The 24,625-nt window shown below is 53.8% G+C and overlaps 1 protein-coding gene across 1 annotated transcript; it reads left to right on the top strand.

Moving 5' to 3' along the window:
- The first annotated feature begins 10,998 nt into the window (after window positions 1-10,998).
- DUSP15 (dual specificity phosphatase 15) lies at window positions 10,999-23,965 on the top strand. Its single transcript, XM_066199228.1, has 15 exons — window positions 10,999-11,496; window positions 13,056-13,089; window positions 14,991-15,073; window positions 15,517-15,566; window positions 16,181-16,255; window positions 16,704-16,875; window positions 17,047-17,256; window positions 20,747-21,073; window positions 21,531-21,720; window positions 21,922-21,998; window positions 22,217-22,322; window positions 22,614-22,715; window positions 22,797-23,192; window positions 23,285-23,403; window positions 23,506-23,965. Exons 1-15 carry the CDS (start codon window positions 11,476-11,478, stop codon window positions 23,644-23,646), a joined length of 2,103 nt encoding a protein of 700 aa, XP_066055325.1. The 5' UTR covers window positions 10,999-11,475; the 3' UTR covers window positions 23,647-23,965.
- Window positions 23,966-24,625: the final 660 nt, after the last annotated feature.

The following is a 24,625-nucleotide window of genomic DNA, read 5'->3' as shown; positions in this document are numbered from 1 at the left end:
CTCCATGTGTGTGTTGCTTGTTGGGGGCTTGTGTGAACACTTCTGGGGTTTGGCTTCAGAGCTGCTCCTTTGTCACATTGGGAACAGGAGTAGGAGGGATTGGGAATCCTCCACATGCCTGAAGCACAGAAGAGGAGTTGTGCACGCCCGTGGCATTCAAACAAAGCAAGGCTGTACATCTGAGGCACGTCAGGAATCTCTAAGGATGTGTGGGGAGGAGCAGGAGGAGGCAGCATCCTTTTAATTTTGCTGGGAAAATATGTTCCACTGTTGGAAGGCAAGAGATGACAGAAATTAGGCTTTCAGGACTGGATGGAGGGATAAAACTTGGGTATGTTTTAAAAAGCAGCCTGAGGAGGGCTGAGCAGGAATAGTCACTGAGTTTGTCTTGTAGTAAAAGGACAATTGATGTGACCAGTAGTAGTTTCTGCAAAGGTGGTAAAATTTGCTGTTTTCTGCACTCTCTCCTCTGAATTTGCTCCCCCAAGTGTTTAACTTGGTCAAGAGCATAAGATTAAAAAGAAAAATTAGTGATATTTAGTACATGACTGCAGTGAGTTTGATTTTTTTTCCATGTGCGGGGAAGTGTGTGGGTCCAGCCAAGCCCTTAATTTTTTGAACTTCTGTAGAGGTATTTCTGGGTAGAGTTTCATAACTGTAAACATGGCTGTTGTCCTTTTTCCAGCCCTGAGGCTGCTCACCTGTTCTGCCAAATCTTGCATGAGCAGCAGAGCTGGGCGTGGTTCCTGGGCCTGGTCCCTTCCTCTCTTTCCTTTTTCCCAGCCATGACAACATCAAACAGAGCACCACCATTTCCCTGACTCCCTGACCACCTTCCAACTCAGCAAGGCTTTCTCCTGCCCTGGCCAGTTCTAAACAGGCTTCAAATTACAGAGTTCAAAAAAATACCCTGTATCTGACCCCTTAAAACTGAGGTGTGACTTCTTTAAACCAAAAAACCCAACTACCATTGCTTGGTCTAACTTTTAAAATTCTGCTGCTGACGCTACATACCCTAAATGTGTCTCTGTCCACTTCAGGCTTAACATTTCAGATACACAGACTAAAAATAACAGAGCTACTATCTGAACTGTCTTGCCTGCAGCTTTTTCAGCAGCTTGCCTGTCTCCTGGGAGCAAGAGGCAGCTCACAGTGCCACATCCCAGTGTTGGAGCTGCTCTTACATAACCCATGTGGTGCAGCCAGTCCGTGTCTCCGTAATGTGATGGCAGGGTTATTTTTACAGTCTCATGGCAACAGGTTTTCTGCTCTGACATGTTTCCATAGTAGTAGCAGGAGGAGGATCAGGTGCCTGCCTGCCCTAAAAGCTTTGTTTTGCTGTGCAGAAATGTGTTTAGCCCTTTTGTTTTCTTACATGGAACAGAACTGAGCTCTGCAGTGCAGAGGGCCAGCTGAGCAGTCAAGCATCCCTGTGTCAGCTAAAATACCTCATTCCAGCCCACTGCAGCTTCCAAACTGGGAAACTCGGAGAAACGAGGGAGCCAGTGCCTTGTGCTGAGCCAGTTGTGTCCAGAAAGAAATGGGAGCTGCTGCTGCCCAACAGGAGGGGAGAGTGAACTTCATCCATGAGGGTGTTTCCTGTCGCCTTGATTTTCAGCCTTCTGATGACTGTTTACATATTTCTAGTGAAGTTTCTCATGAATGAACATAAACAAGTAGATTGTTTTCACATACTAATATGTGATGGACTTCTGAGATGACTACTGGGGTCAGAGGGGTGTCCCCTTTGTCTTCCAATCTTAGACCAAACTCCAAATCCTATTTAAACCCAAAACCGACAATAAACGGCCCTTTTTTTCTTTCCTCACTTCAACCTGTCGGGTGAGTGTGGTTCTTTTGTATCCCTACTGGCGACAGTTTCCCACCCCAAACTTGGGACCAGCACCATGCTTTCTGCTGTGCAGCAAGATTCCTGAAAAGCTGCTTCATTTGTTTCTTCCTAGGACACAGCAGCCAGAATAAAAACGTTAACAGGCGAGTTACACAGCACCTTCGTCTTCCTGCCTGTAGAGGCGAGGTAATGTTTGACTTCCAGATGAGGCTCTATTCATGTTTTGTTGGTTAGAATCCACTGCCAGAGATGATGGTAGACACAGTGAGGTGTGCATGGCAAAAGGTACAGTGTGTATCAGCTTCTCCAAGTAAAATACATAGCTAACTTCAGGAAAGTGCCCAATAAACAGCCACCACAGCAACTGCAGAGAGTAATTTTTGGAAAACATTTGGTGTTTTTGATTTCCTAATTCCATAAGAGCTCACACACCCATTCTTGTTCCTCCGTGAAGATGTGCATTCCCCTCTGGTGCCAACAGCTTCAGGAGCAAGCAGGACACGTGCCAGCACTGGATGAATTCTGCACCTAAACGTGTGTTTGCCATGATGTTTTCATTCACCAGAACACCCACATCTCCCCCTGTGCTGACAGGCCTGTCATTCCAGCCCAGGCCAAAGCCTCCAACATGCTGCTCCTTCCCTGTCAGCCTATGGCATCAAACTCATGGACTGAAGTACCTGAGCAATGACAATTCCCCAGCTGCATGCAGGAATCAACTCCCAGACAACCAGGGACACAGCTGAACAGCTGAAAGCAGGAGACATCTCTCTGCTATTAATATCTGGGGTTAGCACAGTTGTGTAGTCAATGACAAAATCCTGCAAGACCAGCTGCTGGGAAGAGAGCTCTCCAACAGCAGCACGAGTGGGAGGCACAGTGCACAAGGACCTCTGACAGAGAGCTCTTGTGCAAGTCCTGGCTCCAACACGGGCTCCAGTCCCTTGGCAGCCCCATGCTGCCTTGTTTTCCCCCTCTGAAGGGGCAACATGCTTCCTTACTTTGCTTCTAGATATTCATCATTTAATCACTATGAAGGTTAGAGGATTATGATCAGTTGCCAAGAAAATCATGAAACCAGACCATCCATCCCAAACACTGTAATAAAACCCCTCAGAAAGTGATAAACATCTTCACCCCTCCTGTTCTCCCTGTTCACAATGCAAAGTGTGTCTTTCAGAAGATGAACTTGAGTTCAGAGTCTCCCTGGCAGCTGGCAGTGCGGGAAGGTGAAGTGTTTACCTCCAGAGCCCAGCTGAGGAGATATAACAGTAAATTAGGGAGAAACAGGCAGTTTTGCCAATGGCTCATTAAGAAAAATGCCTGCCCACAAAATCGTTACCCTGCTAGCAGGCAGGAGTGAGTGTGAAGCAATAGGAAATCCAACCCTAAATCTCTTTCCCATGTGCTGAGCCAAAGAACATTCTGAGCTTATTGCAAAGTTTCTATTCCTGTTCTTGATGATACTAAAGAAAAAAAAATCCCTTTGGGTTCCAGAAAGAAGAGTGAAAAATAAAGTCATGCTGAAGCACTAAGTGCTGAGGAAGATTAACAGAATGAGCATTAACCCTTTTTAATTGCAGATGTGGGTGTCTGCAGGGAACAGGTTCCCAGCAGAGTGTTCAGATATCTCTCTCAGAGCCCAGCAGCACTGTGATGACATCGAGGACTTTCATTCCAGTTCATTTCTTTCCTGACTAACTGAAGTTACTCCGGCCCTTTACCTTCAGGCTGCCTTAGCAGTAATTTTGTTTGAGGCTGTGAATAGAGTAGACTGTGCACATTAAAGCTATCCCAGACCAGAACTGAGCTGAATTTATTTGTTCATTTGAAATAAAACTGTCCCCAGTGGCACCACATGAAATATTGGGCTGAAGCTGGCAGGACACAGTGCTGTAACAAGTAATACCAGTGACCATGCCTTATTAGAAGGAAGAGTTCAATTAGAGGCATTTCATAGGAGAGTACCATCAGCATAAGTCACATCTAAGGGAAATTGCCTTACCTATGGTTCTGCTTGCTCTTTACATGAATAAAGCTGAAAGAATAATAATCATATTTTTGCCTGTCATTTTTGTAGTGCTGTTTGCTGTTTCTGTTTCTCTCAACTCTTGCAATGACAAATCAGTTGCGTTCTCAGCTTCCTGCTGTTGCAATACTTGGGTTGCAAATGTAGCAGATAAATTTCTGAGAATTTCAGCTGAATTTCATGATAAATATTTTTCACTTAACCAGGGAGAAAACCTGTCTTAAAAACCAACCAAACAAAACCAACAGAGTCAAATTCTGTTTTAAAGGGGCTTTTTGTTGTTAAGTACCCTCAGTTCCTGGCCTGCATCTCAGTCAGTACACCATGGACCTAGTGATGTTCATTGCTGGCAGCCAAACCACTCTGGGGGGTGGTTTATTGGTGCTGATGGGGCACTGCTGTGGGACACATAAGCAGGAGAGAGGATCATAACCCTCCATCTCTGGCAAGTGCTCGGATACTTGTGATTTGCTGGTACTTGGAGGGGAACATCTTCCAGAAATAGCCAAGTTGGCAGGGTTTCACAACACAGGGCTAGAGATCTGACAGAATTATGTGGTGCTGCACCCAGCTGAAGTCTGATACTCTGATTTAAAGCAGCTATATCCTTCCAGGTGGCAGCTTCCTTCACAGAACCAGTTCACACAGCTGAACACCTCACTTGCAGCATCACACCAGCTCGCTCAGCCTGCAAACCCCTACCTGCAAGGTGTGAAAGCATCACGAGACACCCCTGTACAGGGCCAGCGGCTGACCTGACACTGTAATCCCTTGTCTGCTTAATAACACATTGAGGGTTTCAGATCCTTATGGGTTGGGATGTCACAGCCCAGGAGCTCAAAGTAGCATTTGTCACTGCTAATCCCCTTCTGAACGCTGGATGAAAGTGCTTGTCCATATCCACAACGAGAACCTCCACTGGCCCTGCCTCACACTTGGGAGTCAAGCACTGTCCAAGTTGCTCGATCACCAACCTGCAGCCCTGAGACATCCAAACAATTACACAAAGTCATTCCCAACAGATGACCACACATTTAGTCCATGTGACTGGTTTTCAATCATAACCTCCACAGCCCAGCAAGAATCCTGAGTAGAAGGCTGGACATCAGGAGGCGGGGGCCACCAACCACACTCAGCAGTTAGATTCTCCAGGCTTAACTGCTATATACCTACAGGAGAAAACAGTCCCCAGAAGTTCCCCAACAGCAGTTGACCTCCTCTCGGCTATCAGGGTACTGCAAAAACCTCTCCTTTCCCTACTGACAAGAGAGATTTATAGAAGGGAGCTGCCCATAAAATGGGATGTTCAATACCATCCTCCATTATGCTCAAACAGCATTCTCAGATTCACGAGGGATCTGACAACCTATTTTTTCCCTTCCTTCCTTCCTCTCTCTCTCCCTCTCAGCTGCCACCTCTTGAGAGAGGCAGCTTAACAGTGACAGCTGTGTGCAGCAATGCCAGCCTTGCTGCACCTCTGAGATCTCAGAAGCAAAGGGCTAAAGCTACATCTACCTCTCAGGAGTGCACTAACCAGAACATTACTGAGTCTCAAGTAAAAAAGATAGATGGACAAAGCGACATTAAAGCAGAAGGCTGACCCATCCTCACACCCAAGGCTGCCACCAAGGAAATCACCTGACTGTGTGTCAGGAGAAGAGGCAGCACAGTTAAGTGGCTGCAGCACACGTGGCAGCTGGCAGGGTGAGGTCAGCACACCTGCACCTGCCAGAGACCCCACAGCAAGCAGCCTGGAATAGCCTGCAGGCAGCACGTCCCCCTCCCTGGCCAGGATCAGTCAGGTGCAGGCTTTTGTGCTGCCACGTTTGTGAGAGGAACATCTGGGCTGAAATAGTGATAAAGATCCAAGACAAACAGACACTGAACAAGCAAATACGCAGTTCTCACTCTGACTGTCCTCTGTGCCTCAGCAACAATTATTTTCCCTGTCTGTCCCTAACTATTTTCCCAGTTTTCAGCCACCTGAGCTGAAATCCAGCACACTGTTGTGTGTGGCTCCTAATGGATGAAGTCTGTGACCATCATGCAGACCACAGACATTGAAATTGCAATGATCAAATCTCATCACTGGATCCATGGGTGGTGATATTTTTCCTCTCCCTATCTTCTATTGTTCTTTCTCTTGCATTTTCACTTAGTTTTATTTTTATAGAAAATAATCAAAACAGCTTCCTTTTCTTTTAAATAGTTTTAAAACAAACCTGCCTCATATTTGCGCATACGTGATTCAGTGTCTTTTCATTCTAATTCAGCCCAAGGGATCTCTTAACAAGAACCTCAGTTACCACTCAAAGATGGGTGGTAACACCCATCCCTGGAAGTGCTCGAGGCCAGGTTGGATGGAGTCTGGAGTCACCTGCCATAGTAGAAGATGTCCCTGCCCAGGGCAGGGGGCTTGGAACAAGATCTTCACATCACCATGTCTCCAAACCTTGGCACACCCTCTCCCAAGGCAGCCTTGCTGCACCTGCACTCTGGAAAGGCTTTTGGTCATTTAGAGTGAGTGTGAACTCTGCTGAACTTTCACAGAGAGAACTGATGGATTTTTCTGTCTCCTAAACCATCGAATTGAGGTGGCATACCTTTTGGGAAGATGTGTTAATCAAATGAAAGCTATCAAACTCAATACAGCAGCAAGTGTGACACGTTGAAAATCAAATAGTTCTCTCCCATGAATCACCCTGTCCTTACATTCTGTGAACCCAAGGAAGAAGAAAGGCTGCCAAAATTCAACCACTAAAAGTAAAACCAGGAGTGACATTTCAGCTTTGTTCCGAGCTGATTTGTCACACTGACATTTCCAGTGATCTGGTGACACCAGTCTTCCAATGAAAAAGGACTGGAGAGAGACAGGGTGGCAGCAGCAGCGACAGGCCAGCTGAGTCCTGTAGGTGTTTGCAGGAGTTGGAAGTGACAAGGTTCATCTGATGCATCTAATACCAAGCAGCAGAACTGCACAATTCTTTTCTTACCCTGCTGGAATCTTAGAAAATTCTGAGTTGAAAGAGACCTACAAGAATCTAAGTTCAACTCCCAGCCCTGTGCAGGACCACCCAAAGAATGTATAGTATAAATATATTATAAAACATGGGTAATTTTTTTAACACACACACACACACACATATATATATATATATATATATACACACATACAATAATAGAATCCAGTTGCTACCTAGCATTAGATGTACCTGAGATTGGAAGTTTATATATAAATATGCACACAAAGTATAAAAAATCAGATCCCAAAGAAAGTATCCAGCCATTTGGGAAAATCCATTGTAAAAAACTTTATTGTTACCCTGGAGAATGGTGAAGGAATGTGGCAGGAGGGTGGCAAGGGAGAACAGACTGAGCACGAGCAGAAGGAGAGGGTGAAAAAAGAGCAAAAGAACAAAATGCCTGTTGGATATTCCCAAAGAAAAGACAGTCGTTCTCACCTTCTTCAATCAATTATACATTTCAGTTTTCAGGAACATTCCCCCACCTTGTGACTTGCCAACCTACAGACGGAAAAGCAGACTTAGTGGCTTTAACGTTAGCATTTCCTGCAGTTTTCCAGAATTTCAGTGCAGAAGACCTACATAACCTGATTCATCAGCTGCTCATGTGCAAACACGTTTATTTAAGGTTATGGGGGCAGGGAGATTCAACAAAAACCCCCTCAATATTTGTGTTTGGAGGGCTCCTGGAGGAAAGGCAGAGCAGGCAGCCTATGGGGAACTCCCATAGCACCAAATAAACAAACTCTGTCACACGCTTCCAGAAATATATGTAACGCAACATATGTTGTTGGGAATTTTAAGTCCCATTTTAAATTTGTGTATGTTACAGAAGAACTTAATTAAACAGGAAAGACAAAAAAAAAAAAAGTTGGGAAGCTATGGCAAATGGGCAGAAAATTCCTGAATACAGCCTAGGCTGCACATTGCATAAAAGAGGGTGAGGAGTGGCCCAGATAAGGCACCCAAGGAGCAGAGCTCCCACACTGCTGCCCAGGTCCAGCTTCCTCCAACCCCAGGACGTGGCACTGGGCAAATCCTGACCTACTACTGCCTCTGAGTGTGGGAGTGGGCAACCCAGGACATCACAACACAGGGCTGCTCCAGAGCAGACCAACAGAAGGAGTAACATGGAGTTTATTTTTACTTGCCTGCAAGTTTTGAGGTCAGCCACAATCTATTTAAGTTGTTGGTATAATTTCAGTAATCACAGGCTTTTCATATACCCTTATTTACTGTGTTCTGGTTATTTACCATGTTAATTGAGGTTGTGGGGCATAAAATCAGCTTAATATAAGGGTTTTGTTGCCAATTAACACTTCCCATTTGTAGAGTTAGATAATCACTAGCTGCTATCCTCCTGGTTGTAATTCACGAGTTAGTTTGCATAATTACCTCCCAGTCACTTCTCACAAGGGTAAGACAAATCCTCCTGTCCCAGCCTCCTCACCAGACCTGCTGCACAAAACAGAGGGACTGCTCACTCGCAGGGGCGTGTTTTTAATTATGCACCACAGCACAACACTTAGGTTGTTAAATGGCTTGAATCCTCTGGCACAGGCAAGGCATTTCTCAGTGTCCCATGGTATTGTCAGAATTTCTAAAGGAAACACAAATTTTCCTTAATCCCCAGATCACTGGCTGAAGTGGAAGCTGCAGTGTTCAGCACAGCTCCAGGTTTGGGGGGACAAACATGACTCAGAGCATAAGGTTGCCCTTCTCTACCAGCAGGGCAGAGAGAAGTTCATGTGAACCAAATTCACCCCAGTTTGTGCTCCAGACTGGTAATGGATATCCCTTCCTGGAAGTGTTCAAGGCCAGATTGGACTGGGCTTTGAGCAACCTGGTCTAGTGGAAGTTGTCTCTGCCTATGGCAGGGGGATAGAATGAGATTAACTTTGAGATCCCCTCCAACCAAAACCATTCTGGGCTTCTGTGATAATGGAGTCTCCTGTAATCTTTTCATATTCTCAGGATAGAATTCCACCAGACTTGCATCTAACACAATGAGATTTCCCTAAATCCAAGCAGATGTTTTCACAGCTCCATCTTTGGGGGCTGCCCTAATGCTCGTTAACCAGAAGCCAAATTAGCCACCTGTCCTGCACACACCTCCACCTTCTTGTACTCCTGCAGCTGAACTGAAAGATTTCAGACCATGAACTCAGCCATAACTCCACAGCCAGAACTCCTGGGAGCACAGTCTGTTCCTCCACACAGAGCTCTGCACTTTATACCTTCACCACTGAGTTAACTTTGGCTCGACAAATAAACTGAACTGACTTTTGGCTGCTGAAATAAACTCTTACACAAGAAGCAGTGTTTTTGTGGTACATGTTGATCAGGAACCTGGCCAGGAGCACGGCTGCTCCATGTTACCTTGCTCTGCCCAATTCTTCCTGAGGGTTTCCTGCATATTTTCCTCTTCCTCTGAAGAACGAAGGCATCCATTCATCTCCCACTTTCCTTACGAGAGCACACACTTACCAGTTTCATAACCCAAGTGATGCCAGGGTTCTTGCAAGATTCTTCCACAAACAAATAGTACTCTGAAGGCATTTTGAGGGTCTTCAGAATAAAGGCACATTTTCTTGCCTCAGGCATTCCCGCTTCCCTTTCTAACTGCTTCCGAAACCTCTTCAGATCCTTTGCTAAGCAGCTGTTCTGACTCAGCTGGGTAGAAAGAGAAATATAAGATTCAGCACAACAAATGCACCCACAGTATGACTTGCTTTAATTGCCCTTGAGAAGCTTCTGGGGATCAACTGCACCACATATTCTGAAAGGAAAAATAAATAAATATGGATACCACTGAGAACTACTTTTTCTTTGTGGAGGAAGAGGATCAACTTCAATTTTCCGTCTCCCTCCATGAACACCGGGAGCTAGAAAAGAATAAATCTTACAATCCACATTCCACCACTCCTGCTGTAGCTTTCCTGTGCAGCCAGCATCCCCCTCTCCCGGGCAGGCAGCTGCCCACAGTGACCCTGCAGCAGCTCAGCCACAGCACTCCTGAACCACCATCGGTCAAGCCGGTGTTACAAACCACCCTCAACCTCCCTCCATAGAGTCACAGAGCGGTTTGGGTTGGGAGGGACCTTAAAAGCACATCCCATTCCAGCCACTTTCCATGGGCAGGGACACGTTCCACCAGACCAGGCTGCTCAAATGCCTTTCCTGGTGAGGGCTAAGGCTCCCAGTGGGATCACATCCCGCTCAGCCAGTGTGATACAGGAGACATTGGCCAGGAGAGGACAGGGCTGTAGGTGTTTACACATTGGAAGGCACTGCCCAGGGAGGTGGTGGAATCACCGTCCCTGGAGGTGTTTAAGGAAAGACTGGAGTGGCACTCAGTGCCCTGGTCTGGTCGACAAGGTGGTTTACAGTCATAGGTTGGACCCCATGATCTCAGAAGTCTTTTCTAACCTAATTAATTCTCTTACACGTGTAGCATCTAAACCTGCCCATAGGTACCAACCACACGCCCCATATACGGTGGAAGGCTTGGGAAGCGATGGGGAAACCTTGCCCTCACCTGCACACGGAGCGTATGGGGCTTAACACGCTGCCCCGGGGGTGTACAGGAATTGTGATACAAAGCCGGGAGCCCGCCGGGAGCCCGCCGGGAACCCTCCGGGCCCCGCTCGGAGCCGGGCCGCGACCCCCGAGCCTCCCGCCCGTGAGGGCGCCGGAGCCCGCCCGTCCCCATGGCAACAGCGCGGCCGCGCGCCAGGGGGCGCTCTCGGCACCCGCACCCCCACACGGCGCCCCCAGCCCCGGCCTGATCCCCCCGCGCCGTCCCGGCCCCCGGGACCCCCGCCCGGAGCCTCCCTGCGGGCTGGCGGCCACGGGCAGTGCTGGGGAACCCCTCGGCCCTGCTCCTCGCTGGCACTGCCCTTCCTGCGGCCCTGCGAAAGTGCCCGGGACACTCCTGCGGCCCCGTGAGTAGCGCCGGGATCCTGCGGCACCTGGCTGCAGGTGGGCGCGGGCAGGGCGGGGGGAGGCGTGGTGCAGGCAGGGGTGGGCACGCTGCGGGCAGGGCAGGGGTAGGTATGGTGCATGCAGGGGTGGGCATGGCGTGGGCAGGGGTGGGCACGCTGCCGGGCGCTTCGCCGCGTGGCCGCACAGACTTTCCTTGATGGAGCAGGACAAAGGTTTTGTTCTTCTCCCAACAGTGCAGCCTTGTGCGGCCGCGGGCAGCGGCGACAGGCAGCAGCCAGCGCGGCCCCGTGCTCCCACGCCACGGCGCAGGGGGGGAGTTTCTCCTCCTTTGTCTGCTCCCGGCCAGGCAGCAGCCGGTGCGCGGCAGCGCCGGAGCAGCCGGGGAAGGGCCTCGGCAGGAGCCGCGGAGGACGGCGGCCACGGTCCGCTCTGCCCCGGCACAGCCACCGGCCCGGCCTGGCCGCGCTGGGAGCGAGCAGCGATCCCGGGGGAGCCAAGCTCTTCATGACGAGAACCCGACCAGGCAGCGGGGACGGCAGCTGCGCCCAGGGACGGGGAGGAGGACGGCAGCATTGGGGACAAGGACACCCGCGCTCCGTCCCCACCCCCGGCGCCCGCCGTCGGCCATGGGGAACGGCATGAGCCAGGTAACGTGGAGCGCTGGGGCGGCTGTTCTGCAGTTCGGCCATGCCCGGGCGGCTCGTCCGGGGCCGGAGGTGGGAGACCCTTACCTGGCGGCTGCCTCTGCCGTGCCAGGTGGCGTTTCACCTGCCGGCACCGGGTCCGGCACAGGGCTCGGCTCTTTGTTTGTTTATCTGCCGGCAGAGCAACACCGGAGGTGAAACAGGCAGGGACACTGCGCTGGGACAGCTGACAGCTGCCGGGGGCGCGGTGGGGGGATGGGAGGGGTGGAGGGCAGGGGTCACAGCGAGTTCCTTCAAGGTAGGGGGGAACTTTTCCCAACACCTTTAATCCCAAGGAACCAGCACCAAGCACACGCTGGGAGCCCTGTATGACCCCGACCCCGGTGGTCCCGCACCCCCTGCTCAGCGGGGCTTGGCTGTGCGTGGGGCCCGGCATCACGGGCGGAGGGGATCAGCACTATTTTATTTATGTGCTGCCCTGTTTTCTCCTCTGAGGAGCAGGTCAGCAGGGTGCTGGGGACAGGCACATGCTGTTTATTCATGGTTCAGTGTCCTGCCCTTGGGAGCTGCCCTTGCTAACTGGCGCTCTCCCACTGCTCCTCTCAGTGCCGCAGCTGCGAGTTAAAGGCACCCCGTCGATAGGAAATTGATCTAAAATCGCAGGAATCACAAAAAAATCCTTCTTTAAGCTGTTCAATCGAGAGAAACGTTTCCAAATGTGAGCAGTGAGACAAGTGTGAGTCCAGCTGTGCTGGTGAAAATCACCTCCACCTGCCCAGAACACCAAATATTGCTGCAGGGAGAAACTGGCAGAGCACTGGCTGGATATAGGATTTAACTCACTGCCCAGGCTGTGAGTGAGAGAGAATATAAAATAGCTCTGGCTGACAAGGTTTGCAAGGTGTCCTGCTTCTGCATCTGCAGTGCTGTTAACAGAGGCCTTGTCAAGTAATTATCTTTTCATCATGAGAAGTGGAATTTCCCAGGGGAAATGAGCTGAAAGCATGGTGTCCAGAGCAATCTGTGCCTGGGCTGTGAGAAACGGGCTTCCTGCAGTGCAGAGTGAGGGGAGCAAAGCTCAGGGCTGGGAGGGGGACAGCTATATCCCCTACAAGGTTCTCTGTGCCTGTTGCTTTCCCATCCCTCGAGCAGCAGGGCTTTCACAGGTCACAGATGTAGTCCAAGGCTGTGCAAAGGTATATGTGACTTGCTGAGCTCAGGCAATAAATCTCAGTGGAGCACTAATTGATGATAAGCAAGAGGAGCAATAAAAATGCTATGTCTGGCTCCCAGTGCCCATGAGAGTGCAATGCCAGGTAGTTGCAGGTGCCAGGGCTTCATCCAGCCTCACGTCCTGGATGCCAGGGCAGTGGCAGCCCTGGGAATACACAGGTCCAGCTGCCCCAGCACCGTTTCTACCCTGGGGCTGGCAGTGGTCATATCAATACCAGAGCTTTGGCCCCTCCGGCCAAGGTCACTGCCCCCCAGTGTGGGACCCAGCACAATGGGTACCACAGCACAAGGTCTCTGCTCACACTGCCATTTCCCTTTGTGTCCCGCAGATCCTTCCCGGCCTCTACCTTGGGAACTTTGTTGGTAAGTGGAACCCAGCTGCTGCAGAGATGTTCTCCAGCTGGGGAGTGGGGCTTGCTTGAGCTGGTGTCTCCCTGCCTGCAAATGCTGCCTGACATCCTGCCTGCACCCACCACCCTGCCTGCGCCCACAGCCTGCTCAGCTGTCACCCAATTTGGGTTGGCAGTAGTGGGAGTGAAGACATTGTGGGAAAGGCAAGGCAGAGACCCCTGTGTTTGCATGGTTTCCTTATTTAACAGCTGAGCTCTTGGAATACATGGGGGAAAGGAGCCAAGGAGGAAATACGGATTCTGTGCCAGGAGCAGAGGAGCTGATGGTACCACACAGGTGCAAGGGAGCAGGACTGGGGCACATCAGGGTAATGCTCCCCAGTTTTGCCGCTGTAGGAGAGGCCAGAGGGGCCTGCCCATCCTCAGGAGGGAACTTCCCAGAGGCAGTCACCCCTTCTCACATCAAGTCACTATTTTAAGGAGTTTTCATTGTCAGGGCACAGTTAATGACCAAGTGTTGGCATCTGCCATGACAAACCAGCAATTATGAATACTCCTGCCTCCCTGATGGCTCCTTTGCCAGCTTGATTCCTGCTGTAAGTGCTGTGGAAGTTTAAAACCACTGGTGTGAATTGCTAAGGAAATGTCACTGGAGTGGCAGCCCTGTTCTCCCTGTGCCCCATGGAGCACTTTGGGTTGGGCTGGGGGGGCTGTGGGTTGCTGGGAGCAGAGGGACAAGGGCACCCAGCTGCCAGGTTCATCAGGGGGGTGAATAGGTGAATCCTGTGAGCAGCCTCTGCTGTGGGGCCTAGGCCTGGTGCCATCCAAACACTCCTCATCGCTGTGCCGGGCAATCCAGGGTGACAAGATTCTAGGCCTGCAACATTAAGCTCACAGAGACATTTCCTCCAACTGGAAGCTTTTCCAGCACCGGTAAGCCTTGATTCCAGTGTCACCACTTGCTGTCACTGCCTGCTGAGGCGGATGGGAAGGTGGCAAGTGTGTGAGTCCCCACAGGGTTCCCATCTCCCTCCCCACACAGATCGAAGCTTCCCTGCAGAGCATCTCCCTTGAGGCTCGCTCCTATTAAAATTCACATCATGCTGTTAGCACATTCCAGGCTGGATTCCTGAGCCAAGGTTTTACACTACATGAAAGTTTAGAAACCCAAAAGAATGAGATGGTGAAATGTTTCCCCTCCTCTCTGGCCACGCTTGCTGCATCTGCTGGTTGTGGCATGAAAGGGAGACACTCAGAAGCTGCTCAGCAAGACAAGCACGCTTCCCTTCCTGTGCAACAACTGCTGTGCTGGATCAGAGGCCAGGATCACATCCAGAATGCTGAAGCATTGGTGAGAGGCGGGGCATTGCCTCAAACAGCCAAGGACACCCCATTTCAGTCCACACAGCAGAGAGAACAGACCAGAGAGCAGCAAACCACTGCTCAGGTGTTTTCTACAGAAAATCAGAGTTGATATAAATTGCTGTAGCTCCTCTTCCATAGTTCACAAGATAAAGCAGTTCTCTCAGACTGCAGCAAGTCCCAGTGTTACGTGTTTGTCTGCTCAAGGAGGTGTGGGCAGGGCACATGTCTCCTCCCAATGTGGGGACAAGTACAGGCAGGAGGGACACTACCTGCTGACCCAGAGTGTGTCTGTGCAGGTGTGAATGGTTCAACCAGCATGAGCAGCAAGGAGAAGGGATCAGGGAGAAGCCTCTGGTTTGGGATCATGGGATTGGCATTCCGGGTTTCCGTGTTTGCCCGTGTCTGCACTGCTGCATGTGGGGGTGGGATGCAGTCGATCTGCTGGAGCAAGGCTCTGTGTGCTGGCTGGCTGTAGAGGCAGGGTGGGAACGCTGTGGGAAGAGAAGAGTAGGCAATGAATACATGTTGATATCTGGTTTTATCCTTTAGATGCCAAAGACCTGGAGCAGCTAAGCCGGAACAAGATCACCCACATTGTTTCAATCCATGAATCCCCCCAGCCCTTGCTGAAGGTAGGGTCCTGCACCAGTTGTTAACCTGTACACTCCTGCAGCTCCTTCCATGCTGCATCTTCCTTCCCCCTCTGAGCATCCCATGGCACGTACATCTCTCCCTGGTAACTGATCCCAGAGGAGCTGGGCGGCCCCCCGGCATGGGAAACTGGCTGCCTTGTGACTATAACCCGGCCTTGAACACTGGCGGGAAACAATTTCCAGCTCTCCAGACTCCTCTTGTTTCCCACCCCCTCCCACGAGTTGCTGGTGTCCCCTTGTCCTGCCCTTCACCCCAGCGAGAGTGTGGCCCCACCCCCATGCAGGGGGGATGCTGTGTGGGGGAAGCAAAACCCTGTAGGCAGCTGTGGGTGAGAAGCAAAGGCACTGCCAGCCCTGCTCTGATATGTATGACACCCTGGCTGCCGTGCCTGAGCTTCTCCTCTTCCTATTCTGTCTTCCAGGACATTACCTACCTCCGCATCCCCCTGCCTGACACCCCTGAAGCCAACATGTGAGTACCCTGGTGAGGCTGGGATCGTGCAGGGGGGTAGGAGGGTGACCATAGGTGAGGGTTCACAGCTTCTCAAGCCCTCCATGTGCTGCCTCCAGCTCCTCAAGCACAATGACCCACAGGCTGGAGATGTGATACCACAGTGCAGGGGACCACCCCTGGACCCCAACAGCATCCCAGTTCAGTGACTGCTGTGAGGATAAGAGCCCTGGGTGAGGTGAGGTGAGGGGCAGCCACTCTGCAGCATCCATGGAGAGGAGCAGCAAACGTCCCCATAGGAAGTGTCTGGAGAGGGGAGGGCACATAAAGGGTGTGGAGCCAGCCAAGGGCACAGGCGTGGCTGGAGATTCCAGCAGCCAGCTCCCACTGCCCCAGCATGACTCACACAAGTCACAGGGCAGCCCCGTGCATCCCCAGCACAGTGTCCCCTTCTGTGTCCCCAGCACAGAATGAGCTGGCAAATCCACCTTTCCTTGGAATAAACAGCACTGAGCTGCTCAGGTCTCAGCAGATCCCCTAAAACAACTCAAACGTGCAGGGCTGTTCTGCCTGCAGCTAAAAACACTGTTCCACCCCTGAAGTTCTTATTCTGTCTGGTTTATTTTTCTTGCTAGCAAGAGGCACTTCAAGGAATGCATCAGTTTTATCCATCAGTGTCGCCTGCATGGAGGGAATTGCCTCGTCCACTGGTAATGCTTCTTCCCCTGTGCCCACTGCTGTGTCCCCCCAGCTCAGCAGATACAGCCCCTCACTTTAAGCAGAAACCCCTGATCAAAGCCAGCCTGTGCCAGAGGGCTTTGTGCCAATGGACCCACCCAGGATCCACCCTTGGCTGTGGCTTGTGACTCAAACCCAGTGGGATCCAGGCAGTCCTGGAGCCGGGGCAGCTTTTTGCTGCAGCTGAGTGCGCGGGATGAACGGGGTTTGGGGCAGGCAGCCAGGCAGTGGCTGCTGCTCCCATTCCTTGTAGAGGAGTGGGTATTTATAGGCACTGATGGCCAGGACCTTGGAAGGTTTCAGGCCTCTGGGAGAGCAAGTCCTTGGAGAAGAAGAACTGAAATATCTGAGGCACTGGGGTGGAGGAAGAAGCAAGCATGGGGTCAGGGTGTGCCACTAACACCAGCTCTTCTTCACCAGCCTCGCTGGCATCTCCCGCAGTACCACCGTGGTCGTTGCCTACGTCATGGTTGTCACGGAGCTGAGCTGCCAGGAGGTGCTGGATGCCATCCGAACCATCCGGCCCGTCGCCAACCCCAACCCCGGCTTCAGGCAGCAGCTGTCTGAGTTCGGCGGCAGCGCAGCCCGCAAGGTGGGACAAGCCTCTGCCACCTGTGCCCTGCTGCATGGCTGAGCCTGCCATGGGTCTCAGAGCAAGGACAAATCCTGAGGGGACTCGGTTTCTTCCCTGCTCCCCTTGCTGGCAGGCTTGGACCTGCCCTTGCAAACCAGCACTATATTTTACTTCTCGCTCCTTCCCCAGGTCCGCAAGCACCTGAAGCAGAGATATGGGACATCCCCTTTCAATGATGAGGAAGAAATAAAGGCCTTGCTGCCAGTTGGGAGAGAAGGAACATCCAGGACAGAGGGAGCTGTGCAAGGACTGGTTCCCAGAGCCAGAGACATGAGGAGCACAAGTCCCTTCCTGCTGCGGGTGAAGAGGACGTTCTCCTGCATCCCGGCTTGTCTGAAGTGACCCAAGCCAAGGGAGAGCAGTGAGCATCACCCAACAGCCTGGGGGAGATGAAGGAGATCCAACCCAGTGGGACAGAGAGCACTGGGCAAGGAACCTGCACAAAGCCCAGCTCCTTCTCCTCTGGGGTGGGAACGTGCAACCCTCTGTCTGGGTGGGTTTCATGGATGCCATTGGACTTTGCAGCACATGCTGGGCTCATCTTCTTCACATCCAGTGTGCTGGGGACACAGGTCTCTGCCCCTGGGTCACTGCAGGCTCCTGCTTGGGGCAGAACACAGAGGGGGTCTCTTCTGCCACAGGCAGAACCCAGGAGTTGCCAGCAGCAGCTTTAGCACTTGGGTACCCACTGCATGGCCTCAGGGTGCATGGGAGAGCCAGTGCTCCCCTCAGAGCAGTTTTCCCACCAGCAGCACAAGCTCCCAGTGTCCAGGTGGCTGCAGAGCAGGGACACACCAGTGTGCCAGCAGGTAATGCCACCACACAGGCTCCCGGGCAAGTGTCCAGCTCTGGACTGGCCAAGCACAAGCCCTGAGCAAGCACTGTAGCTTTAGGAATCCATTGCACCTATTCCCACCTATCCCAGGGCACAATCTGTAACAGGTGGGAACCAAGCATTTAACCTGGCCAGACCTCACTAGAGCAGAGCCTTAAGCCATTTTGCTTAAAGACTTTCTATTGTCCCCCAGTAATAAATACCCTTCTCTGTGGTCTGACTCTCTTGTGATGGCCGGGTTGGCTGGGGATGCCAACGGGGAAGATCCCATGGGCTCAGTGTGGAGCTGTGCTGGCCACTCTCTGGAGTGGGCTGGGGACACTAGTGTGTCTGGACAGGGCTCACCCTGCTGCCTTGTGGAAAGTTGACAAGGGAGGCAAGAAATGTGAGTGCCAGGGCAGGGCTCTCTGAGGACAAGCTCTGCTCCAGGAGAGGTTGGGAGCAGCAGGTGGGAGCTCACCTGGAGTCTGTTTCACTGTAGCCTCTCCACTCACTGGATCCAGGAGCACCAGGTCCAAGAGTCTGCTGGGAGTACTGGAAGCCTGGCACCAGCTGAGTATCACAAGCCCCAGAGCTGTCCCATTTAGACCTTTTCCTGGAGCAGAGTCCCAGGTGGGAAAAATTCTGAGGATGCCCAGCTGGATCATCAGCATTGTCCCTCCCTGTTGGGACTCAGAGCTTGTTTCTAGGGTCCCCTTCATCCCTGCCCCCCCTCTCCTGAGGGAAGAGATCCCCCAGGGGACAAAGCTTCAGGACCAGGGTTCCTTCCTGTTGCCAGCAGCTGTTTGTTGGGCTGGGTGCTGCCTTGGGGTGATCCAGGCAGACTGGGAGCTCCACCCTCTCTGGGCAATACTGAGTGAACTGAATAATCAAGGGTTCATCATCCTCCACTGCTCCTGCACCATCAGCCATGGGATCCCACACTCCTCCCAGTTCCTTCCAGGCTCCTCTACCCACTCCCTCGCCCCCAGGCCAGGGTTTTCAGCACCCTTTGGCCTCCTCAGCACCCAGCAGGGTGGAAGCCCTGCGGCCCAGAACCACACATCTTGGATGTATGTGTGCCCCATGCACAGCTACACCCTCCCACACTGGGACACCTTATGCCAAGGTACTTACACCCAGGGATTCCCCTCTTCCCACTGTAAACCACACAGGGCCCTGGCCCCTCCAGCTCGGCTCCACAGCACAGCAAAATGTATTTATTTTGGCAGATCTGGTTTACACAGCTTGGAAAAACCCGGACAAGGGCAGGGTTAGCTATGAGTTAATGTTTGACTCCCTTCTGAAGCTCATTTTGGCATGAAAAGTTTAAGGGTTAAGCAGCTTCACCTTCCCTGGGAAGGGAGAAGCGTGGTGAGGAATACAGTGGGGAATCTGGCTCCTGAGCGTCCTCGGTAATTAGATCCCCCGGGCCCTGCGTCACCAGGCGGCTGCCACACCGCATGAAATCCCCGGCCGGCCGATAAAAGGCCGGCCGATAAAACTTATCCCGGCGGGCTGGGGCTGACAAACGAGCCGGCGGCGGCGATTATCTCCCGGCCTTGGATGTAATCAGTGCAAGCCACCGGGAGGCTGTGCAGTGACGCGTTGCCATCGCTCTGCTTCCCGAGGCAGAAAGGGGAGATGTGGATTCTCTGTCGGTCAGTTCCCAGGCCCTTTTCCCAGAACGTGGCCCCGCAGCTCACCCAGATGGGGGGCACAGGTGGTGCCTGGGCTTCATTTTGCAACAAAGGGGTCCCGTACAGGCTCAATAAGAGAAAACCGCTGCCAGTGGGGCTTGCTCGTACACCCTGTGTGGCCCCATGTGCCCTCTGTGCCACGTGGCTGTGCCCTGTCCTCACATCCTGTGAGAAAACCCAGTACTGGGCTCTCTGCCACTGATTATTCATTTGGAGACTTTGCAGCCCCAGTAGCTCTCAGGAACTTCGCTTCTCCTCTTGGCCAGAGGTGACTTTCTCTGACTCAGAGCAGGAAAGGAGACCTGGGGGACTGCAAAAGGAGACTTGGGGGCAGCAGCCAGGCAGAGGAGCAGGGTTTCCCTGCACAGCAACATGAGACTCTGCAGCAGTGATGGAGGAACCAACACCAGTGTCACCTCAGCATGGCCCAGTGACCCAGCCCATGCCCTGCTGGGGGCCAGTGGGGAGCTGGTGCAGGATGCGTCCCACCCCGGTCCCGGTAGCCCTTGGCACAGCTCATCTGCCCTTCCCACCCGTTTCCCGTTCGACTCAGCATCCAGAGCCCCATGAGGCAGACGTGAGCATTAGAGCAGGGGAGAGATTTGAGAGATGAGGACATGTGACTGTTCACACCACCCTGGAAACCCCGTGCTCTTTCCTCAGCTCCCGGCAGCTCCCCACACCCTAAGAGTGAGCAGCTGGTCCCACGGGAGGATGCAAACCCTGGAGCCGGGACGTGTCCAGCTGGATCCCCAGAGCAGCAAGTAAAGGGAGTAGGGTCCCTTGTCCCCTTCGGGGAACGTGTGGGAGACCTGACAGTTTTAGGGGAAGCATTTGGGAGGGGTGCAGGAGAGTTCCGTGTGCCTCCTGGTGCCTTGTCCTCTGTCCCGTGGATGCAATTTGCCTGTCCCCCTCCCGCGAGTGCAGGGTGCCTGTGTTGAGAAATACACCCGGTGCAGGTATCTCGGTATGTAAATTACCAGTGCGAGCTGCACATTGTGTTCTGCATAGCAGGAAAAGGCTGGAGCCCCAGGCAAGAGCCGGGAATAGGCGCCCACCCTTTACCTAACAAAGGGCACCTCCCGGGATGGGGGTCAATCACCCAGACCCTCCGCAGGAGCCAATGAACAACGGGAAGAGCCTAAAATCACCACTGGTGTACATAGGTGCACACACTGTGAGGGTCTGAAACCTCCGAGGTGCCTTTTTTGGGGGTGCCTCCCGGAGGCACCAGCTCCAGCTCTTCCCATTGCCGTAACCTTCAATTACAACACCACTTTTTCCTGAACACGGATGTCTGACGCTGCCGCGTGAGGAAAAGTGGAGCAGAGAAAAAATTTTAAGACCCGTTCGTCCCGTCCCCCCCCCCCCCCCCCCCCGTCGTCTTGGGGCAGCCAGAACCTACGGCGTGGGCCAGGAAAGAGAAAGTGAAAGCAGGAGCCGCTTTCGGTTTCGCCGCCGGGCCGCGATGGCGGAGCTGGGGGCGCCCATGCGGCTGAAGGAGTGGCTGATCGCGCAGATCGACAGCGGCCGGTACCCGGGGCTGCGCTGGGAGAACCGGCACCGAACGCTCTTCCGCATCCCCTGGAAGCACGCGGCCAAGCAGGATTACCGGCAACAGGAGGATGCTGCGCTCTTCAAGGTACCCCGGGCTCCCCGCGGTCCCCACCCGGCCCGGGAGCGTTCCCGGGACTGGCCCCCGGGCTCCGTGTGCACTCCCCATTGCCCGAGGGTCTCCACTGCCCAGCTCCGTGCGCACCCCGGAATCGCTCACCCAGCTCTGTGCAGCCGAGCTCCATGTGCACCTCCAGGGCTCTCCATTACCTGACTGCGCAGCGCTAGGACTTGGCTCCCTAGCACACCCCGCTCAGCTCCGTGCACTGCCGGGGCTCCCCATTGCCCAGCTCCGTGTGCTCCCCTACGACCCCCCCGCACCACGCAGCTCCCCGCAGACCCCCAGGACACACAGGCCCAGTTCCCCACTGCCCCACCCCCCCCGCACCCCGGGGGACTCATTCCCCGCTGGACCCCCTTGGACAGCCGCACCGGGGGTCAGGTTGTGGCAACCCCCACAGCACAGGGCATCCTCTGCCCCTCAGGCTTGGGCTGTCTACAAGGGGAAGTACCACGAAGGGACAGACAAGGCCGACCCCTCCACCTGGAAGACGCGGCTGCGCTGCGCCCTCAACAAGAGCACCGACTTCCAGGAGGTGCCCGAGCGGAGCCAGCTGGACATCTCCGAGCCTTACAAGGTGTATCAGATCGTGACTGACAGAGGCTGTGATGCAGGTACATCCCTGCTGTCCCTCCTTCTGTGCCAGATGTGGGGTTGATACCTGAACCATGCCTGTACAAGCCCCGTGCCCCACAGACATTACCCTACCTCCCCGCTCCTCTTCCTCTCTGGGTGTCCTGGACAGCCAGCTGTCTTCCCTGGGGTTGTTCCTGCTGTTTGCCAGGGGTTCATCTGTTCTTTCTTGCTCTCTGCAGAGGACAGTGACACACAGTCCCCAGGCAGTGAGGACCAGCAGGTGAGCCTGCCCTGTGCCATCCAGGCAGGGGAGAAGGTGGGACCCTCAAATCCCCCCCTCACCCATCAGCTGCTCCCCCACTTGGACACTGCCTGCATTTGTCCCACGGGGCATCAGAGAGGGTCCCCTGTGCCACGCACTGCCACACCCAGGCAGGGGATCTGCAGGGTTATGGGGTCCATGGTAGAGGCTGGAGCTGGCTCAGGATCCGCTGCTGCCAGCTTAGCCCTCACCAAAGCTGCTCCTACCCCCAGGGCAGCACTGCAGGGAGTCCAAAGAAGGAGGAAGGCCAGAAGGACGTGCTGGAGAGTGCCCACGTGTCTCCACAGCCCCGGCTCTATGGCCACCCAACTGAGCGAGGTGAGTAGAGTCCCTCTTGGTGGGATGGGGCTGGGGACAGGGAGCACATGCTTCTGCCAGGATCCTGCTCTCCTGTCATTCATGCAGGCAACACCTGTGGGGATTGAGGTAGGGGCTGAGGACTCTCACTCTACCCCAGCAAAGCCATGCCATTAGGGCATATAATGAGGCACAGTAATGAGCAAACTCAGTGGGAAGTGTGGGCCCAGGGGCTTGGGCCAGGAGAGTTCCTGGGGACCCTTAGGGTAACTGTCCATGTCCTTTTACCTCCCCATCTCTGCTCTGGACCAGGGTGCCTTGTGAGGGGAGTCTTCTATGGCTGGAACCTGACCCATGGCCAGTTTGTTCCTGGACCCCAGCCCTACCTTCCTGTGGAGAACATCAACAATTCAGGTAGGAGGCATGCTGCAGGCAATGCCCTGGGTGGCCCCACCAGCCCAGACTGCCTATGAACTGACCCTCCCTTTGCCCCAGACTGCTGGCTCCACATCCGCCTGTACTACTGCGATGTGCTGGTGAAGGAGGTGACCACCCGCACGGCTGAGGGCTGCCGCATCACCACCAGTGCTATGCCGGCCAACAGCGAGCACCTCTACGGCCCCTCCTGCATGGAGCAGATAAAGTTCCCCCCACCACAGGTGCTCAGTGGCCATGGCCACGTGGCCTGCATGACTGACGTCCTGGAGCGGCTTTTGCCCCACCTGGAGCGTGGGGTGTTGCTATGGGTAGCACCTGAGGGGGTCTTCATGAAGCGTCAGTGCCAGGGCAGGGTGTACTGGAATGGGCCACTGGCCCCGCACAAGAACTGGCCCAACAAGCTGGAGAGGGAGAAGACTTACAAGCTGCTGGACACACAGCAGTACGTACAGCGTAAGTCCCTGGAGATGCCTCTCCCCTCAGGAAGAAGGGCGGGTTCTGCCCTGGCGTGGCTGATGGGGCCTGACAGGTTTATTGTCTTGCAGAGGTGCGGGAGTACCTGAGCAACGGGCAGTTCATGCCTCAGTACCAGATCTACCTGTGCTTTGGGGAGGAATACCCCACCAGAGCTGGGCACCCCTTCCAGAAGCTCATCATGGCTCACGTGAGTACCCACTGGGGTTGGCAACCCCTGAGCCAGGGACAGGGACCATTGCAGGGCGGGGACATGGACCTGTGCCCATCCTCTGTCGTTCTGTCTTCGCAGGTGGAGCCAGTGTTTGCACGGGAGCTCTTCCATCATGCCCAGCGCTTGAGGCCAACACTGCTCTCCAATTCCCCCCAGCCCTGTGCCCCTGGCACCTCCAGCCATGTTCTCCATTTCCTCAAACAGCTCTGCCAGCCCTGAACCGAGTGGGAGAGGAGAACCCAGTTGCCATAAAGTCTCAAGAGTGGGAGGCTTTGAGCCCCATGGCCCCACTCCAGCTGCATGTCCCGAGGCAGTGTGCTCAGGGTGCTCAGTGTGCAGGACCAGACAAGGACAGATGTTAGCTAGAGTGGGAAGGTGCTGCTGCCCCTGTGATTGCTGTATTTATTCCCCAGGAGTCCTCCAGGTGGGATTTGTCGTGCGCCTGTTCAGCAAGCCAGGGCAGACCTGGCTCTGTCCTTGCACCTTGCGCTGCCAGGACTCACCATTGCAAACCTTAGAAATAAAGGTTGTGTTTTCATATCAGTGTTGGGGGCTGGCTCTGGTGTGGGGGGCTGGTGCTGGTCCAAGCAGGGCACAGGTGGCTGGTGTAGCCGAGTCCAGACAGAGCCTCAAGTGGGCAAAGCCAGCTCAGCCCCAGCCACAGGGAAACAGCATGAGACAACTCCCTGCCCCAGCACTGGCTCTAGACCTGTCTTGCCCCTTGTCCCAGCCCCTTGGCAAAGGTGAAGGCAGCAGCAAGGTGCCTGTTAGCTGCTCTGCTGACCTGGCAACACAGAAGGCTGTCCTAGAGGCAGTCACTACCTGTGCCTCAGTTTACACTCATGAGTGGTGTGATGGGGCTCCTGGGGCCTGTGCTGCGTCCAGAGTTTTGGGAACAATGCAGGGACCTGGCACAACAAAGAGACCAGGCACAGCATCCAGCACAAGCCCTGGCTGGGGGGCAGGGTCTGAGGCACTGGGGTGGGCAGGGGCAGACAGGCATCTGAGGGCAGGCAGCACCCTCAGTCCTGCCAACATCCCTCACTCAGCCTCACTCCAGGCCCAGCCAGAGCCCGGCTGATCACCGTGAGCAGGGCAGGATGAGAACCAGGTCGTGGGAAGCTTCCGTGGGAAAAAGGTCTGGGGGAGCCGGGGGCTGTGCCCGCCTCTGCCCTGGGGAGGCTGTGGCCGTGCCAAC

This window comes from Chamaea fasciata, unplaced genomic scaffold (genome assembly GCF_029207755.1).
Source record: "Chamaea fasciata isolate MVZ Bird 193981 ecotype frontalis unplaced genomic scaffold, bChaFas1.0.hap1 SCAF_17, whole genome shotgun sequence".
Taxonomy (NCBI): domain Eukaryota; kingdom Metazoa; phylum Chordata; class Aves; order Passeriformes; family Sylviidae; genus Chamaea; species Chamaea fasciata.
Note: the sequence above shows the minus strand (reverse complement) of the source record. Positions and strands in the feature narration are given on the sequence as shown.

Excerpts from the sequence above, each read along its gene's own strand:
- DUSP15 (XM_066199228.1), top strand. The coding sequence starts at position 11,476 with ATGGGGAACGGCATGAGCCAG. Across the intron at positions 21,721-21,921 it reads TGACAGAGGCTGTGATGCAG|AGGACAGTGACACACAGTCC; the intron begins GTACATCCCTGC and ends TGCTCTCTGCAG. Across the intron at positions 22,323-22,613 it reads TGGCCACCCAACTGAGCGAG|GGTGCCTTGTGAGGGGAGTC; the intron begins GTGAGTAGAGTC and ends GCTCTGGACCAG.